At 61.2% G+C, this 17,479-nt stretch overlaps 3 protein-coding genes across 3 annotated transcripts in view; 2 read left to right on the plus strand and 1 right to left on the minus strand.

The window, feature by feature from the left end:
- The first annotated feature begins 228 nt into the window (after positions 1–228).
- HEPACAM (hepatic and glial cell adhesion molecule) lies at positions 229–3,627 on the plus strand. The gene is made up of 6 exons (XM_042837161.1): positions 229–652; positions 888–1,169; positions 1,258–1,351; positions 1,854–1,924; positions 1,992–2,062; positions 2,139–3,627. The coding sequence occupies exons 1-6, from the start codon at positions 229–231 to the stop codon at positions 2,355–2,357; spliced, it is 1,161 nt and encodes a 386-aa protein (XP_042693095.1). The 3' UTR covers positions 2,358–3,627.
- Positions 3,628–4,065: 438 nt separating this feature from the next.
- Positions 4,066–9,771, plus strand: ROBO4 (roundabout guidance receptor 4). Its single transcript, XM_042837165.1, has 13 exons — positions 4,066–4,177; positions 4,264–4,542; positions 4,617–4,755; positions 4,823–4,950; positions 5,632–5,747; positions 5,822–6,041; positions 6,116–6,240; positions 6,502–6,673; positions 6,752–6,902; positions 6,982–7,112; positions 7,633–7,755; positions 7,832–8,111; positions 8,221–9,771. The coding sequence occupies exons 1-13, from the start codon at positions 4,066–4,068 to the stop codon at positions 9,437–9,439; spliced, it is 3,195 nt and encodes a 1,064-aa protein (XP_042693099.1). The 3' UTR covers positions 9,440–9,771.
- ROBO3 (roundabout guidance receptor 3) overlaps positions 9,729–17,479 on the minus strand; it is a 9,197-nt gene continuing 1,446 nt past the window's right edge. The window contains exons 2-26 of the mRNA XM_042837163.1: positions 16,839–17,165; positions 16,374–16,531; positions 16,185–16,305; positions 15,976–16,114; positions 15,327–15,454; positions 14,962–15,086; positions 14,715–14,886; positions 14,432–14,640; positions 14,118–14,199; positions 13,868–14,033; positions 13,619–13,785; positions 13,433–13,536; positions 13,138–13,354; positions 12,950–13,062; positions 12,375–12,546; positions 12,088–12,273; positions 11,878–12,019; positions 11,740–11,810; positions 11,494–11,667; positions 11,271–11,421; positions 11,043–11,204; positions 10,373–10,479; positions 10,215–10,292; positions 10,044–10,148; positions 9,729–9,972 (exon numbers count right to left, since the gene is read on the minus strand). Coding sequence (XP_042693097.1) covers positions 9,812–9,972; positions 10,044–10,148; positions 10,215–10,292; positions 10,373–10,479; positions 11,043–11,204; positions 11,271–11,421; positions 11,494–11,667; positions 11,740–11,810; positions 11,878–12,019; positions 12,088–12,273; positions 12,375–12,546; positions 12,950–13,062; positions 13,138–13,354; positions 13,433–13,536; positions 13,619–13,785; positions 13,868–14,033; positions 14,118–14,199; positions 14,432–14,640; positions 14,715–14,886; positions 14,962–15,086; positions 15,327–15,454; positions 15,976–16,114; positions 16,185–16,305; positions 16,374–16,531; positions 16,839–17,165 — 3,737 coding nt within the window. The 3' untranslated portion in view covers positions 9,729–9,811. The remainder of the gene's footprint in view (positions 9,973–10,043; positions 10,149–10,214; positions 10,293–10,372; positions 10,480–11,042; positions 11,205–11,270; positions 11,422–11,493; positions 11,668–11,739; positions 11,811–11,877; positions 12,020–12,087; positions 12,274–12,374; positions 12,547–12,949; positions 13,063–13,137; positions 13,355–13,432; positions 13,537–13,618; positions 13,786–13,867; positions 14,034–14,117; positions 14,200–14,431; positions 14,641–14,714; positions 14,887–14,961; positions 15,087–15,326; positions 15,455–15,975; positions 16,115–16,184; positions 16,306–16,373; positions 16,532–16,838; positions 17,166–17,479) is intronic.

Here is a 17,479-nt window from a genome sequence, read left to right on the forward strand (position 1 = left end):
CGTTTGGAAAGAGGTTCACCAACCCCACCAACGCACTTCTTGTCAGTACTCCAATGCACTTTGCAAATGATTGCATCGACGCTGATGCAACCAATGCATCAACCCCCTCCAATGCATTTTGCAGAGAGCTGCATCAGCCCTTGCAATGCACTTTTTTGAGGCAACGTACGCGTTTTTTAAGAACTCCATGCAAACAATGGGGGTGCTGCAGTCGAGGGCTTCTTGGGGATGCCTGCCGCAGCTCCGGGAGGGGATTTCCCCTTTTTCGGAGAGCCGGGACGCGGCGCCCGCTGTCTCCCCCCATCCCCAGGTCTGCTGGCGGGGGTGAACATCACCAGCCCGTCGGCACTGGTGCGCGGCACGGCAGGCAAAGCGGCGCTGCTGTCAGTGCGCTACGCCAGCGCCAGCCCCGACAAACCGGTGGTGAAGTGGCAGCTGAAGCGGGACAAACCCGTCACCGTCGTCCAGTCCATCGGCACCGAGATCATCGGCAACCTGCGGCCCGACTACCGAGACCGCATCCGCGTGCTGGAGAATGGCTCGCTGCTCATCAGCCCGCTGCAGCTGGCCGACGAGGGCAGCTATGAGGTGGAGGTCTCCATCACCGATGACACCTTCACTGGCGAGAAGACCATCAACCTCACTGTGGACAGTAAGGGCGAGGAGGGTTGCCAGACGTGTTTGGGTTTTCCCAACAGGACAGCTTTGTTCTGGGAGGGATTTGGGCAGCAGAGAGTTATGGGGAGTTTGGCCATATGGAGAGATGGTTCTGGCTTGCTTGCAGCCAAATCGTGTCCCCAGTGGGGTTTTGAGGTCCTTTCCCCATCCCCTGGGTCCATCCATGTCCCGCAGGGCATTGGTGTCACCCGGGCTCCCATCATCCACAGTCCCCATCTCAAAGCCACAAGTGTTGGTGGCCTCCTCAACAGTGCTAGAGCTCAGCGAGTTCTTCACCCTCAACTGCTCACACGAGAATGGCACCAAGCCCACCTACACCTGGCTGAAGGATGGGCGGCCGCTGAACAACGACTCCCGCCTCCTCCTCTCCCCTGACCAGAAGATCCTCACCATCACTCGTGTCCTCATGGCAGATGATGACATCTACAGCTGCCTGGTGGAGAATCCCATCAGCCAGGGCCGCAGTGTCCCCGTCAAGCTCACTGTCTACCGTAAGATGTGTCCCCACAGCTGGCCATTGCTGGAAGATGCTGCTGGTTAAGCTTTTGGGGGTATTTCCTCCTCACTGCTCTCTCCTAGGCCGGAGTTCCCTCTACATCATCCTCTCTACGGGTGGCATCTTCCTGCTCGTAACTCTGGTGACTGTTTGTGCCTGCTGGAAACCTTCCAAGAAGTATGGCTTGGGGGAATACAGGAGACAAAGGGATCCTTCTCCTAGCCTATCCCGTCCCATCCTATCTTCCCTGATCTATCCCATCCTATCCTTCCCTTTTCCATCCCATCTTGCCACGTCTCATCCCATTTGCTCCCCTCCCTTGTAATCCTGTTCCATTCTGTCTCATTTCATCCTACTTAATTCCATCTCATCCCATCCCAAATTGCCCCGTTCTGTCCTTTCTCACCTCATCCCATTACATCCCACGTCACCCAGTTCTGTCCCATCCTGTCCTATCCCATCTCACCCTGTTCCACTCTCCCTATAGCACCATGGTCACCCATGGCTGTGTTTGGGGCCATTCTCTCATTAGTATCATTACCGTCACTGCCATGGCAGTGACCATGACCATCAGCATCAACACCAACATGACCGTGACCATGACCACCACCATGACTGTCACGGTTACTATAATTTTGACCCATGGCCACCATCATCACAGCCTCTGTTCACTCTCCAGACCGAAGCAGCAAGCAGAGCCACCTCCCCCTGACTACACAGAGCAGGATGAGGAGCACCCCAAGCACGAGGGTGAGTGCGGCGCTGGCAGCATGGGCAGCACCGCGCTGTGGGCACCCACCTACTCCCCTTCCCGCAGCTGAGACCGTCCCTCGTGGTGCCGACCATGATCGCAAGACCCCCCTGGCCCTCTACATCCTCAAGGAGCAGGTGAGTGGGTGGCGGGGATGCACTGCAGGGCAGTCCGGAACATTGCGCTTACCGCAGTGCCATGCTGTCCCTGCAGGACACTGCAGCACCTCAGGAGGATTCATCACCACCCGCTGGGCGCTCACCAGGACGCGGGGCTCGCCGCTACCATCGCTCACCTGCTCCAGCCCGGCCACCCCGCTCACCCCCCGGCTCCCCTGCGCGATCCCGCTCTGCTGCGCGCCTGCTGCGGGCCACCGGGGTCCCTGCCATCCGTGAACAGGAGGAAGGCAGCGCCCTGGAGATCAGTGCCTGAGCTAGCGGTGGTGCTGGGGAACACGTGCATGGCCCGGCCTGGCCCAGGCGTGGAGGGGTGACACAGGGCATGGTGGAAAGTCACTAATTTGGTATTGAACTTTGCCGGAGCTGCACCCTTCCATTCCGTTGGGGTGCTGGGGTGTTGCTGTAGTGGCCGTGGGGCCGGGTGTGGGGCGCATGGGGAGCACACACACACACATGCGTGGGACATATGTGGAGCATGCACAGAGAGCCCACGCCGTCTGCAGAGAAAGTGAGCGTGGAGCACATGGAGTGAGTGTGCACAGAGCGTGCACAGAACATGCAGAGAGCACATATGTGGTGTGCAAAGAGAGCGTGCAGGAGCATATGCAGGAGAGTGCTGAGTGTGCTCAGATTGTGCGGGGATATCATGAACAGAGCATGCAGAGAGATGGTGCATGAAATATACGGAGAGAGCATGCAGATAGAGTGTGCACAGAGCCTGCAAGAGAATGTGCATGGACTGAGTGGAGAGAGCAGCCTGGAGTATGGAGAGAGGGCATGTACAAAGGGCGCAAGAGAGCATGCACAGGAGTGTATAGACAGAATGCACACAGCATGCAGAGGTAGCGTGCAAGAGCACATAAATAAAACATGTCAAAAGCGTGTCAAGAGAGCGTGCACCAAGCATGCAGCTAAGACCAGACAGACTGCATAGCAGAAGTACTTGTGCAGAATGTGTGCATGGCATGTGCATGGAACATGCAGGTAAGTGTGCAATTTGCAGAGAGTTTGCCAGCGTTTGGAGTATGCTCCAAATGTGCATGGAGCGTGTAGAGAGCATGAGTGTTCAGAAAGCATGGGGCGTGTGGAAGGAGCGTGCATGGAGTGTGGGAGAAGAACATGCACGGAGCATGCACGTGTTATGCATGTGCAAGAGCACTGTGCACATGACCACAACCCCATGCATGCAGTTGGTGTGCCGGCTCCCATGCGCACGCACACCCACACACACCAGCGGAAAGGCCCCCAGCCCTCTGGCTGCACTGTACCCAAACACAGGCCCAAGTCCCAGCAGTGAGCAGTGCCCTTGCAGCCACCAGCCACCCTCTGCTGCCTCTGGATTTTCTGTGAAAATCTCCTGTTTTTCAGCGCACCCATATGCATTGCTGCAGGATCCCCAGGAGTAGGTTTAGGACAGAGCCGAAGGGCCGGGGCGCCAGAGCAGGTGCTGGGGCAGCCCGTGGTGCTCAGCGTGAGCAAGCACTCGTGGATGCTACTAACCAATAAACTCCATGTGTTACCCAGCTCCAAGGTGCTCAGTGTGTTGGGGCGGTGTGCTGGGAGGGGGGACAATGTGAGGAAGACGGGTGGCAGCTGGGAAGAACCAACTCAGTGCACCCGTTCAGGCAGCAAGAACGAGGTCAGCAAGACAGCTGGTGGGGAAATACCAAGTTGGAGGGAAGTAGCACCCGAAGACAGTTTGGGAAATGCTGAAATTTCCCTCAGATTTTAGTTTGCAGTGCTCCTTTGAGACTGTTCACTCCAGTCCCTACTTATGGCATTGTGCCCTGCAGCCCTCCCCGCCCCATGCTGATCTCACTTCTCCTTAACCCACCCTTCCGTGCAGCCCACTGGCTGCTCCTCCAGCCAGGCTGACTGCGTCCCCCAGTGCTTCCCGTCCCTCGCATCCGGCCATTGTACCCTACCGGGAAGGACCGCATCCAGGGACAAAGCGGGAGGCCATGGAGGGCGGCTGGGCCATGGCGCTGGGGCTCTGGGCTACTGCACTGTGCCTGGGGGGCTGCCACCCCTCCGGAGGGGACATGGAGTCACACAGCACCCAGCGCCCAGCTGGTAAGGACATCATGGGGATGGCGATGGGTGGGTGGGGGATATCCTAAAAGGCGTCTCCACCAAGGGACGTGTGCCCTCTCCCACAGAGCTGCGGGACAATTTTCGCCTGCAGCCCGGGGACCTGGTGGTCGTGGCAGGGCAGGCGCTGGAGCTGGACTGCGTGCCCCCCGCCGGGCAGCCCGAGCCCCGCGTCACCTGGAGGAAGGACGGCGTCACCCTGCGCCTGGCTGGGGGCCGTCACCAGCTCACCCAGGGGAAGCTGTGGGTGGCCTCGGCACGCAGGAGCGACGCGGGGGTCTATGTCTGTGTGGCAGCCAACGCAGCAGGCGAGCGGCACAGCCGGGGTGCTCAAGTCACCATCCTGGGTAAGCTGCAGTGGGTGAGGGTCCTGGGGCACAAAGACGCACCACGTCACCTCCCCGATGTCTCCTCCCTGCAGAGAAGCCAGTCATCGTGCGGCGGCCAAGTGATGTCACAGCAGTGGCCGGCAGCACGGTGGAGCTGAGCTGTGGCGCGCAGGGCGACCCAGCACCGCGGGTTCAGTGGCACAAGGAGAGTGGGGATCTGCCCTGGGGGAGGTAGGAGGCGGTGAGGTCATCTCTCCTGTGTGGGTGACACGGGGTGATGGGATGTTGGTGTCCACAGGCACGAGGTGGATCAGGAGCACACGCTGCGACTCTACGCGGTGACGGCAGCCGATGGTGGTGCCTACGTCTGCACAGCCCAGAGCCAGCTGGGCAGCGCTGCCGCCACCGCCCGCCTCCGTGTGGAAGGTCAGTGGGGACCACCAGAGACACCACGTGGGGGCATCTGAGGGGGCAGCTGATGGGGGCCATCTCATGGAGCTCAGTTTCATTGAGTTTGCTTTAAAGAGGTTCATCCAAAGCGTTATCCACGGGGAGTCCATCCGAGGGCGTCCATCAACAAAGGGCCTATCTAACTGAGTCATCTCAGGGGATACATTCAAGAAGAATGCAGCCAAGGGGGTGGGAATCCTTCCAAAAGGGGGTTCTGTATGAGTAGGTCCATCTACAGGATTCCATACAACAGGATCTATCCAAAAGGTTCCATTCAGACAAGGTGCATTCAAGGGGAATCACTTGAGTAGGGGTCAGTTTAAGGAGTCTCCACACAAGAGGATTAAAGGGGAACATTTTGGAACCATCCAAGAGGACAAATGGGATTCAACTAAGCTGCTTCCTCCAAGGGGATCCATCTAGGGAGTTCTGTCAGGGGGGATTCATTACAGTGGGATCCAGCCAAGAGATATCCATCCAAGGGTTCCATCTAAGAAAGATGCATCAGTGGGAATCCACCATGGGATGCAGCGGAGGAGGCCGTTCAAGAGCTCTTCATCCGAAGGGTCCATTTAAGTGTAACCACGTGAGGAGGCATCTTGGTCTCCAGTGTTTCTGGGGTGCAGGAGCCACCGTTATCCTCGCTCTTTCCTGCAGGGCAGCTGCCGGCAGGCCGGTGGGAGGCCACACGGCGGAACCTGCTGGCTGTGCAGCTGCAGCTGGACAACGGCACTGCACTGCCCACCAACGGCACTGTCTGGCTCCGCTGGAAGGTAGGTGCGCCTCTACCTGGTGGAGGAATAAGATCCTTTCCTTATGTTCCCATAACCCTTCTTGTTCCATCCAGATGGTGACACCAGGGCCAGCTCCAGAGGGCTACGTGGTGCTGTATCGCTGCCTGCTCCCTGCCAGCACTGCCTGGTCCCAGCAGGACGTGGGCAGGGAGCTCAGCACCGTCATCCCTGCACTCCAGCGGGGCTACCAGTACGAGTTCAAGGTCCGACCCTACGCTGGTGGGACCCAGGGCTTGGACAGCAACAGCTGGCACCTCTGGATCCCTGAGGAAGGTAGGTTGGGTTGGTGGGAAGGGAGATGTGGGCAGCTATGTGAAGGTCTTAGGGGCTCAGTGTTGCTGTCCCAGCAGTGCCAAGCGCAGCACCCCAGCGTGTCACCGTGGGCCAGGCTGCACCAGGGAATGGTACCGTTATCGTGAGCTGGGAGCCACCTCCTCCTGATGCCCACAATGGCATCATTCGAGGCTACCAGGTTTGAGGGGACAAGGGTGTCATCCATGGGAGTTCCATCTAAGGGAGCTTCATCCATGGAAGAATACATTCATGGTGGGGTTCCATCCAAGAGGGATCCATCCAAGGTGGGAGAACTGTCCAAAGAGGTCAAACCGATGGGACCATCAAAGAGGGGCCCATCCAAGAAAATCCATCCAAGGGGGTTTCTAAGGGCAGTCATCCAAGAGAATCTATCCCAAGGGGATTCCTCAAGGGAATTTCACCTATCGGCACCCATTAGGTCTGGTCCCTGGGCGAGGGCTGGCTACAACCCACCAACCGTACAGTGGACGGAGGAACACGTCGCTTGGAGACCCTCCTGCATGGCTCTGGGGCCAGATACTGCATCCAAGTAGCCGCGTTCAATGGTGCAGGGCTGGGGATCCCCAGCAACGTCACCTGTGGCGTCTTGGGTAGGAAAAGGGGTCTGCTGTGGGATGCAGCAGGGAATAGAGCAGTGGCACAGGGTGACATCGACTGTGCCCTTGCAGAGATGATGGCAGGGAGCACTGGAGTGGTGCAGGTGCTGCAGCAGCCTGCGGTCATCGCAGCCACTGGCTCACTGCTGTGGCTGGCCCTGCTTGCCCTCCTCCTCCTCATCTGCCAGCGTCGCGCCAGCCAGGACTCCATGGCACAACACGGGTGAGTGACTGTGGTGGGGATCTGTGGGGTTCTCTGGCACAGGAGGGGTGGGATCCTGATGACAACCCTTGCCCTGCAGGCGGAAGGACGCTGATGTGCCATGGCTCAGCAGCCCCTGGAAACCTGTCTGTGTTCCTCAGAACCTCAGTGGCAGCAGCAGCCTCAGCAGCCGGCTCCTGGGAAGCGACAGCAGGGACCCCCAGCCCTCTCGTGAGCCCTCTGTCGCGACCCCCATCCAGGGCTATGGGACCCCCCTATGCTTTAGAACCTCCACTCAGTGCCTGGAACCCTTCACCACAGGGTGCTATGGGAGTCCCGCCCGATGCTTGGGATGCCCCCAGAGGGCTACGGGACCCCACTGGGACTTGGGACCCCCACAGGGTTCTGTGGGACACTCACAGAGTACCTTGGACTCCTCATCCAGTGCCATTGGATGCCCATGTACTGCCCTGGGAAGCCCACCCAGGTGTCTGAGACTCTCTTTCAAGGTTCTATGGCCACCCCATCCTCTACCTCCAACCTCCTCATCCCCATGATGCTGTGGGACTCTTACCAAATCTAGTGAGACTCTCAGGTGATGCTGTGGGATCCCCACTCAATGCCTCTTACAGAGTGCCTGGGACACACAGTGGGTACGGGGCCCCCATTTGGGACAGATGGTGCCTGGGATGGAGGGGCTCAGGGGTTCAGCACCCGAGGGTGCCCAAGCCTGACAGCTTTCCCCCTACAGCCCTGACCTCAGAGCTGCCGAGCCTCAGCCCTGCGACGACCCCCAGCTGCAGCCACCTCTGCAGAGAACACCCCAAAACCAGCACGTCCAGCCTGGCACTGTGGGAGCACATCCGCAAGCGAGGTGGGAACAGGACAGGGAGATGGGGCGGCATGCTGGGAACAGCAGGATGGTGGCTGATGGCTGTGTCCCCATGCAGAGCTGGACCGTACGCACAGCTCCCCAGTGCCGGTGGCTGGGCTCAGGGCCATTCCTGTGCCCTTGTGTGGTGGGGAGTGGGGGACACATTTTGACTCAGTGGACAGATGGCCTCAGCAGAAAGGACAGGATGGTGACATGGCACTAGCAGGAGAGGACCCATGGTGGCTGCCCACCATCAGCTCCCCGAAACCACGGCGCAGTTCGGTGGCATCAATTGGTGCTGGGATGCTGGTGGCACCTACAGGACATCCGCACATCTGGCACCCCATGGGGACCCGGTGAGTCTGTGTGTCTCTAGGGGACGCCCCGGGTGCTATAGGCTGCCCCCTTCCCTGCCCCGGTCAGGTGCTGCAGTGGCAAAAGCCAACTTGTTCTATGTGCCTGCAGGTTCCCAGCCATGGGGTGCTCAAGGGACACTTCTCCAGTCACTGGGAACCCCAAAGACATGTCCACGGTTACTGGGAACCCTGGGGGCATGTCCCCAGAAACCAGGAGCCCCAGGACTGTGTCCCCAGTCACTAGGAACAGCAAGAACACCAGGAACCAGAGGGACAAGTCGTCTGTCACCAGGAGCCCCGTAGATATGTCTCCTGCCACTGTGAGCCGCAAGGAAATGTTACTGGCCACAAGACCTAGCAGAGATGTGTCCCCGGTGACTGGGTGCCCCAGGGGCAGATCCCCAGTCATTGGGCACTCCAAGGAGAAGTCTCCAGCCACCAGGAGCCCCAGAGACTTGTCCCCAGCCTCTAGTCACTCCCTGGCCACCACGGTCCAGGAGAACATGTCCCCATTCACTCAACACCCCAGGGACATGTTCTCAGCCACCAGGTGTCCCAGAGATATGTTCCCAGCAGCCAGGCACCCTGACGACATGTCCATGGTCCCCCAGAACCCCAGGGACATGTCTGTGCTCAGAGACACACTGATGGCCACCAAAGACGTGTCCCCAGAGTCCGGCCGCCTCTCACCAGCGCTCAGTGATGGGGTTCTCACCCCGCAGAGGGTTGCCGAGGACCTGGAGAGGGTGCAGGAGGCCCACAGCCCAACAAACACCCCCAGGACAGAGGTGTCCCCAGCACATCCCCAGCGCGTCCCTGTGCCCCGCCCCCTGTCCCCTCCCCACACCTATGGGTACATCTGCGGGCCTCCCGCCTCTGAGATGGGCGAGGGAGAGGAGGAGGAAGAAGAGGAGGAAGAGAAGCCCGAGGTGTGGGGTCATGAGGGCTCGCCGGGGGGGTCTCTGCTGAACGGATGGGGGTCTGTCACGGAGGACACTGTCCCCAGCACCCGCTGCAGCCTGGCCAGCTCCTCTGATGGCTCCTTCCTGCTGGATGCCAGCTTTGCCCGTGTGCTGGCTGTGGCTGTCGACAGCCTCTGCTTCAGCCTCGAGGACGTCGATGGGGGTGGTGAGGGGGCTGCTGCCCCCCTGCACGGCCTGGCATCATCCCCTCTGTGCGGGGAGGTGGCCCTGGGGACAGGGACAGGGAAGGGGATAGGGATGGGCAGCCTCATGGGGATGCCGCGAGTGGGCAGCCAGTGGGGTGGGCTCCTTTCCAGGGACAGAAGGGACAGGAGCGTGGCAGCCCCTGTGTTAAAGCAGTGTTGAGGCCAGAGCCCTCCCAGCTTGGCTACAATCCAGCTTTATTCATCATTTCCCCCAGAAGGGGCTCTCTGCTGGCAAACGCTACGTGCACAGCTGGGGAGCACTGAGGTGGGTGGGAGGCCCTCTGCTCATGTTCCCCTCCAGCTGGCCTTGTCCCCAGGGTCCTCATCTTTCCATCCCCAGCGACTGTCCCAAACATCCTTGTCCCTCCCAGTGTCTTCACCCCTCATCTATCCCGTCCTTGTCCCCACCCAGTGCATCCTCAACCCCCTCAAGCTGACCCCCACCCTCTGGCTCTGTGCACACCTATTTACAGACAGAAATGAACGAGCACCCCACGCATACCCGTCCCCGTGTCACCGTCCCCGCGCCGCTTTATCGCTCCTCCTGCGGCGGGCGGGGAGCCAGGGGGTCCGGGCGGGGGCTGCGCCCTGAGCCGTGCCCGCGGGAGCCGGAGGAGCCGCAGGACGAGGCGCTGCCGGCGGTGGAGCAGCCGCGGGCCAGGAAGGAGGGTTTGCTGTAGGGGACAACGTCACCTGCCGGGGAGGGAGGCGCTGGGTTGGCGGCGCTGCCGGCGGTTTGGCGCTGCGGCCGAATCCCAGCTTACCTTGGCGGGGCGGGCGGTGGGCAGCTCTGCGCTCAGCTCCGCTCGTCTCCCGACTGGGAGAGGGGGTCTCGCCCGGAGGCGGCAGTGGGGGCGGCGGCAGGTCTGCTGCGGGGACAGAGCGAGGGCTGAGCGCTGCGGGCAGCCCCCGGCCCCCTCTGAGCACGCACCCACCTCCCGTCCACTGCTCCCGAGGGTAGCGGCCGCCTTTGGGCTTTGGATGGCCCTTCGGGGTCTCTGGGCGTGTTTTCCCTGAGGGAGATGATGGCACGTCAGACACCCTCCACATAGTGAAGGCCCCCCAAGCCCTGTGCCGGCACTGTGGGGCTCACCTGCGCCATGGGGGCGGTGGGCTTGGGGCGCGGGACCCTTGCATGTGTCTGGGCTGCGGGGGCTCAGCGGGGGGCTGGGTGAGGGTGCAGTGCCACGCGGGGGCCTCCTGGGGAAGAGGGGACACGGAGTGATGTTGAGCTGTCTGAAAGAAGGGGGGGGAGAAGGGGACACGGGGGACACCCCAGTGCTGTGCTGTGTCAGGGCAGAGCAGAGCGGTGGCACAGTGGGGTAGGATGGAATGTCTGGATGACAGCTGTGTGGCTGCACTGAATGGCACAGCCTGGCTGCAGCGGCACAGCTGGATCACAGAGGCACAGCCAGAGTGCAACTGCACAGAAGAATGCCAACAGCAAACCTGGAATGCAATTGAACAACTGGATTTCAACAGCACATCTGACCAACAACAGTGCTGCTGAATTTCAGTGACACGACTAAAGTGCAGCAGCACCGCTGGGTCACAATGGCACAGATGGATCACAGCTGCATGGTTGAATTGCTTAGCACAGCAGGACTGCAGCACAGCTGGGCAGTGGCATGGCGGCACGGCTGGACTGCCATGTCCCAGGCAGGCTGTTCTAGCCCAGGCTCATGATAGCATCATGCACGGATGGTGATGATCCCATTGTGCCGGTGGGGCGATGGGGTGAGGGGTGATGTGATATCTCCTACCGGGGTGAACGGGGGCTGTTGAAACGCTGCAGGCTGCGAGTGTCCTCGTGGGGCATAGAGGCTGTTGCAGCCGGGGCCCAGCAGCCCGTGGGGGTGGCAGGTGAGGAGGCAGCGCACCGGGGGGCATCCTCAGTGGAAGGACAGTGCTCCTCCAGCCCCAATCTGTGGGGAGCACAGGTTGGGCACTGGAGCCAGCACACCACAGCTCCCCCAGCCATGCACACTCACATGCCATCCTCTTCTTCATCCATCTCCTCTTGCTCCTCCTTCTCCTCTTCCTCCTCAGTGTACTGGCTGAGCTCACTGGCCGAGGGTGGTGGGGGCAGCAGCTCGGTCCAGCTCAGCACCGGCGTCTGCACCGCTTTCCCCAAATTTTTCCCTTTGGGATGAGGGACGTGAGGCTGCAGGCACAGGGACGTGTGCCAGTGTCCCCCCACTGCTGTGATCCTACCGTGCTGCCCAGGAGCTGAGTGGCCATACAAGGTCTCAGGGCCAAGCTGTGAGCAGGGCCGGTGGAAGGTGCGCAGCTCGTCGCCCCCTGCCTCGATGCTGCTGTAGATGGGCCCCTCGGCATTCCCGGGCCCAAAGGGCTCCGTCTGGGCGATGTAGCGGGAGATGCCGGCCTCTGCAGAGCACGGCCACCCCATTAGGGTTGGTCCCACCCCCAGCACACCGCCAGCTCCTTGCAGCCCCTCACCGTTGTAGTATCTCTCGGTGGCATCCAGGCCACCACCACGCCACGCATCCGCCAGCCACGGGTGAGCATTCCTGCAGGGATACGGATGGTGATGGGGGCCCCTGGCTGGGCTGCGGGTCTGGGGGAATGTGGTCTTACCTGGGGCTGCTGTGTGCTGGTGCTGGGGTGTGTGGGAAGGTGAGTGTGGACAGAGCTGGGGGTGGCAGTGAGGATGCGGTGGGCCCGTGACGCGGCCCTACAGCACCCATGGATGCGCCCGTGGGCGCAAAGGCAAAGGAGGCTGCAACAAGAAACCCTGTGTGAGTGTGGGGCGGGCAGCAGATGGGGGTGCCAGGCTGCGATCCACACCTGTGAAGTGGCTCAGCTCTTTCCTGCGGCGGCGGCGGCTGTAGAGCCATGCTGCAAACCCAGCGAGGATGAGCCAGAGGGCACCGCTGACGCCAGCGATGAAGGCTGGCCGCCTCGCCACCGCGGCCATGCGCTCCGCCATGCTGCCCCATCCCACCGGCCCCACGTCCTGCTCCACTGGGGGTGCTGCAAGCACACCGATGCCAGCGGTGCCAAGCAGCCATCCCTGGCTACCAGCCCCACAGAGATCCCCACTCGTGGGTGCTGCAGCACCATGGGGCACTCACCGATGCGGATGGAGATGGGCGCACTGCGAGCACCCACACCTGCCCCTGTGGCCGCAGCCACCTCAGCGCGGTAGGGGACGCCGGGCACCAGCCCCCGCAGCACTGTGGCCAGCACTGTCCCCTCCACGCTCTGATTGATGTGGAAGCGGCTCTCGTTGCCCAAGCACCAGATCTGGGGCAGAGGCGCAGTGTTAGGACGGGGGCTGGGGACGTGCGGTGTGCTGGAAATGCGAGATGCAATGGAGATATGGGATACGATGGGAGTGCAGAATGCAACGGGGATACAGGGTGTAATAGGGCTGTAGGATGAGATCAATACATGGGGGGTAATGGGGATGTGGAACGAGATGGAGATAGGGATGCAGCGGAGTCATAGGATGCAGTAAGGTTGTGGGATGCAGGATGTGATAAGGATATGGAATATGTTGAAGATAAGGTATGGGATGGAGATGCGAGATGTTGTAGGAATGATGGATATGACACATATGTGGGATGTGATGAGGATTTGATGGGGATGTGACATGTGATGGGAATATGGGATGTGGGAGGATGCGGGACCTGCAGGCCCCACTTACTCGGTAATCGAGGATGACCCCATTCTGCTCAGCTGGCGGTGGAGGCTGCCAGGAGATGCGGACGCTGGTGCCATTTCCAGCCACGCTGACAGCCCTTGGTGGAGCACTGGGGGCTGCAGGGCGTGGAACATCACGGCCACAGTGCATCCCATGGCGGGGACACCCTGCACCCCCAGCCCCACACTCACCTGCCTCGGGCATACGCAGGGCGCGCACGGCACTGTCGGGGCCGTGGAGGTGCAGGTAGAAGGGCCGCACCTTCACCTCGTAGTCCTGGCCATGGCGCAGCCCCGTGAGCAGAGCCCCCCGTTCGCCCGGTGCCCGCACATCCCACGCCTCCCAGCGCCCACCGCGCCGCCGGTACAGCACCTGGTATCCCTGCACAGAGGGCGATGGGGGCTCCACCTGCGGACACGGGAGATGAGGGGGGTGATGGAGGTGCAGCACCGTGTCCCCTCCCACCCGCCGTGTCCCCACGCTCACGGTCCAGGCGAGGCGCACAGCACCCGGCGGCAGCACCACGGGCTCCTGCAGGTGCACGGCCACACGCAGCTCTGGGGACACCTGAGGCGTGGGGCTGATGTCTGCTGAAAAGGGGCAGAGCTGGGTGTGTGGGCATGCGGGCGCACCCAGGATGCCGTGTCTGTTTGCACCTCTGCTGGGTCTCACCTTGGGTGCGGATGGGCTCTGAGATGCCACTGGGGTTACTGAGCCCATGGGCGTTGAGTGCCCGCACCAGGAAGAGGTACGTGGTGTCAGGGGTGAGGCCTTGCACTGTGTGTGTCTCACCCTCCACATTGGCTGCCACTGTTTGCCACGGGCCACCCACAGCCTCACTGAGAGGGCATAGAGGTGACCCATGGCAAGGTGGCACTACGTCACCATGTCACTCTGAACCTGGAGAGGAGGTTGGGGTACCTGAAAGCTTCCACAATGTAGGTGACTGTAGTGCCACCGCTTTGCTCATTCCCTTTCCAGGTCAGGGTGACACTGCTTTTGGTGACATTGGTGACCAGTGGGGTGGAGGGTGGTCCTGGAAGGATGCCAGGCTCTGGGGGTGGTGTGGAGAGGAGAGATCCATCACCTGCAGGTGAAGGTACTGAGATCCATGGAAGCTGCGTCTCCAGTTCCACAGCATCTCTGGTCCCATGGCATCCCCATGACCCACCTTGCACCTGCAGGGACCCACTCCAGCGCATCTCACCCATCAAACTGGTGGCCACGCACTCATACTGGCCTGAGTCTGTCACCTGCAAGGAGAAGAGCTCCTGTCCCATCTCCCTGAGCACGTATCGCCCTGAGTGCCCGTCACCTTTGGTGCAGATCATCTTGGATACTCAGCACCTGGGGCACCCATCACCTTGGGTGCCCATCACTCTGAGCACCCACCACCCTTTTGACCCACCACCTCTTGCTCAGTGCATCCCAGTGCCCCCCCAGCTCCACAGTGTCTCCCTGTTCCCCTGTGCTGGTGCAGCTCACCCGCATGTTGCTGATCTGCAGGGTGCCATTCTCCAGCAGGCTGGCGCGGCTCTCAGAGCCCGGCACGGTGCGCCCATCCTTCAGCCACCCCACATGGGGTGGGGGCTCACCCTCTGCCCAGCAGGGCAGCTGCACCGTGGCCCCCACTGGCAGCACCGTCAGGTTGGCGGGGCCCCAGCGGATCACTGGCGGTCGAGGCTCAGCGAGTGCTGCCATGCAGATAAAGTTGAGTGAGCCCCTTTGTTTCAGTGCCCGGAGCATCGCCACCCATCACCACACCTACCTGCCTCCACCTCCAGCAGCGCCTTGGCCAGGACGCTGCCAGCCACGCTGATGGCTTGGCACAGGTAATAGCCGGCGTCGGTGGGCTGCACGGCGGCGATGGTCATGGCACCGCTGGATGCTACCGAAATGCGGCTGGCAGGCGGCGGGGATTGCCCAGGAAACAGCAGTGTCTGGGCAGAGGGGGAGGCAGAAGGCTTTGGTGCACAGTGGGGTGCTGTGGGGGTGGGGGTGGGGAGGGGACGGACCTGGCTGCCTTCCTTCTGCCAAAACACGGCCGGCGGAGGATTTCCTGTGGTCTCACACTGGAAGGTCACACTCTGGCCAGGGGGCACAGTCTGGTTGCGGGGCCGGGTGATGAGCTGTGGGGGCACTGACATAAAGGGAGAGAGCGAATCACAGAATCACAGAATATCCCCAGCTGAAGAGACCCCCGAGGCTCTTTGAGTCCAAATGTAGCATCACCCAAAAACCAAGCCCTATGTCTGAGAGCAGTGTCTCAATACTCCCTGAGCTCTAGCAGCTCAGAGCTGTGCCCACTGCTGTTCCATGCCCTAACGCTGACCCTGACATGATCTTAACCCTTGCACACACACTTGGGGTCCCCTCTTACCGCGCACAATGAGGGTGCCTGAGGCCTCCGACCTGCCCACGCTGTTCTCGGCCATGCAGGTGTAGGTTCCCTCATCCTCTGCCCGCACCCGACTGATCCTCAGTGTGTTGTCAGCCAGCAGCTCCCACCTGGGGAGAGACCCCAGAGCCCACGGTGCCGACAGGGCACCAGGTGCCACAAGAGTGCCACGGGGATGTGGGATACAGTGGGGATATGATGGGAATGCAGGATGCAGCTAGGATGGAAGGCGTGGTGGCAGTAGGGGTGGAGATGGGGATGGAGACGCATGATGTCTCAGTGAGTGTGAAGGATGCAACAAGGATGTGGGGTGTGTTATAGATGTGGGATGGGAAGAGTATGTGAAACATGAGGGGGATGTGGGACATCAGAGAGGTACAGAATATGATAGAGATTTGGATCAGGATTTGGGATGTAATGAAGGTGCAGGATGCAAAAGGTGATGTGGAATGCAATAGGAATGCAGGATGTCGCATGGATGTGAGACACCATGGTGTAGGATGCCACATGAATGTTGGATGTGAAGGTTTGGGTGCAATGGGGACATGGATGGGTTACATGGACACCCATCCCATAGCAGACGCCCCAGATTGGAACATGCTGCCCCCCACCAACTCCTCACCCCGCTCACCTTCCCGCCGGCAGCTCACCATCCTCTCTGCGCCAGCGGGCGGTGGGCGGGGGGTCCCCCAGTGCTTCACAAGGGAACTCGGCCGCCTGGTCCTCCAGCACCGCCTGGTTCTGTGGCCGTCTGCCGAACGCGGGGCGCTCTGAGGGGCAGCAGCTGTGAGACCCCCTGCCGGCACCAACCCCCCCTGCTGCTTCTCCGTCCCTACGCACCGAAGACCACCAGCTCGGCCGGCTCGCTGTCCCGCTCCCCCACCATGTTGGTGGCCACACAGACGTAGATGCCGGCGTCGCTTTTGCGCGTGGTGGCCATCATCAGCTTCCCTCCGCGGATCTGCCAGGGAGCCGCACTCAGCGGAGGCCCAAACACCGACCTGGTTGCTGGGGACTCCTGGCCCTCACCGTGATGCGCTCATCCTTGTCGCTGAGCCGGGTGCCGTCCTTCTTCCAGGTGACGGTGGGCTCGGGGTGCCCGCGGGGCGGGATGCACTCCAACACAGCCGGCTCACCTGCTGCCACCACCACATCCCCAGGGGACTGCCGGAAATCATCCCGCAGCACTGCAGGGACAGAGGCTGCAATGTCGTTGCCTCGGTTTCCCCATCCCTACACTCCTTTTGCTGCAGGAGCCCCTTCTGGGGGCAAAAAGTCCCTGCTCCAAGTGTTCGAATCGAGCCCCGAGGTGACATTTTCCAGCACACAGTGGAGTGACAACCCTTCCCCTAAGACGCTGTCTGAGAAGGGGCGAGGCCAGAAGTGTGTAGGTCTGGAGATGTGTGGGACCACAGAGACCATGGGGATAGGGATGGGGATGGGGACAGGGACACAGATGGGGGTGGAGATGGGGATCGTGCAACTGGGGCTCACCAGCCACCTCCAGTGAGGCATTCCTGCTGGTGGCTTCACCCAGGTAGTTCCTGGCCACGCAGACATAGATGCCCTCGTCAGGCTTGCTGCGGCGGCCGTGCACAATGCGGAGGAAGAAGAGGGAGCCGCTGGGCAGCAGCATGCGGTGGGAGCGGGGGTCCTCGTGGTCCGTCTCCACGCGCTCTCCGTCTTTGTACCACTCCACAGTGGGCGACGGGCGGCCCTCCGCCCTGCAGCTCAGCGTGGCCGGCTCACCCCTGGACACCAGCAGGTCCGAGGGGTGCTCCACGATGCGGGGTGCGGAGTCCTCCAGCCGCGGGTGGGAGCCTGGGGAAGGGTGCGGTATAGCCCAGGGGTGTGCGGGTGGAAAGGCGTGAGATGGAAAGAGGCTGGGGCTCAGGATGCGGAGAGAGGTGTTGGTGTCTCCCCGTGTCACCCTGGTGTGTCCCCTCCCTGGTCCTCTTGCCGGGTACTGGTGGAGTGGGAGCAAGGCCAGGAGGGTGCAGGGCAGGAAATGAGTGGAACCTCAGAGACATGGGACTGGGAAAAAGAAAAAAGAGGAAGGGAAAGGAAAGGGAAAGGAAAGGGAAACAGAAAGGAAAAAAAGGAAAAAAAGGAAAAAAAGGAAAAAAAGGAAAAAA

The sequence above is a fragment of the Centrocercus urophasianus genome, unplaced genomic scaffold (assembly GCF_019232065.1).
Source record: "Centrocercus urophasianus isolate 14NV4802_14NV808 unplaced genomic scaffold, USGS_Curo_1.0 seq_689, whole genome shotgun sequence".
Classification (NCBI taxonomy): Eukaryota; Metazoa; Chordata; class Aves; order Galliformes; family Phasianidae; genus Centrocercus; species Centrocercus urophasianus.

Bases quoted from the DNA above. Each gene is read 5' to 3' on its own strand.
- HEPACAM (XM_042837161.1), top strand. From the start codon at position 229: ATGCCTGCCGCAGCTCCGGGAGGGGATTTCCCCTTTTTCGGAGAGCCG. The intron at 1,352-1,853 runs GTATGGCTTGGG...TTCACTCTCCAG, and splicing joins TGCTGGAAACCTTCCAAGAA to ACCGAAGCAGCAAGCAGAGC. The intron at 1,925-1,991 runs GTGAGTGCGGCG...CCCTTCCCGCAG, and splicing joins GGAGCACCCCAAGCACGAGG to CTGAGACCGTCCCTCGTGGT.
- ROBO4 (XM_042837165.1), top strand. From the start codon at position 4,066: ATGGAGGGCGGCTGGGCCATGGCGCTGGGGCTCTGGGCTACTGCACTG. The intron at 4,543-4,616 runs GTAAGCTGCAGT...TCCTCCCTGCAG, and splicing joins TGCTCAAGTCACCATCCTGG to AGAAGCCAGTCATCGTGCGG. The intron at 8,112-8,220 runs GTGAGTCTGTGT...ATGTGCCTGCAG, and splicing joins TGGCACCCCATGGGGACCCG to GTTCCCAGCCATGGGGTGCT.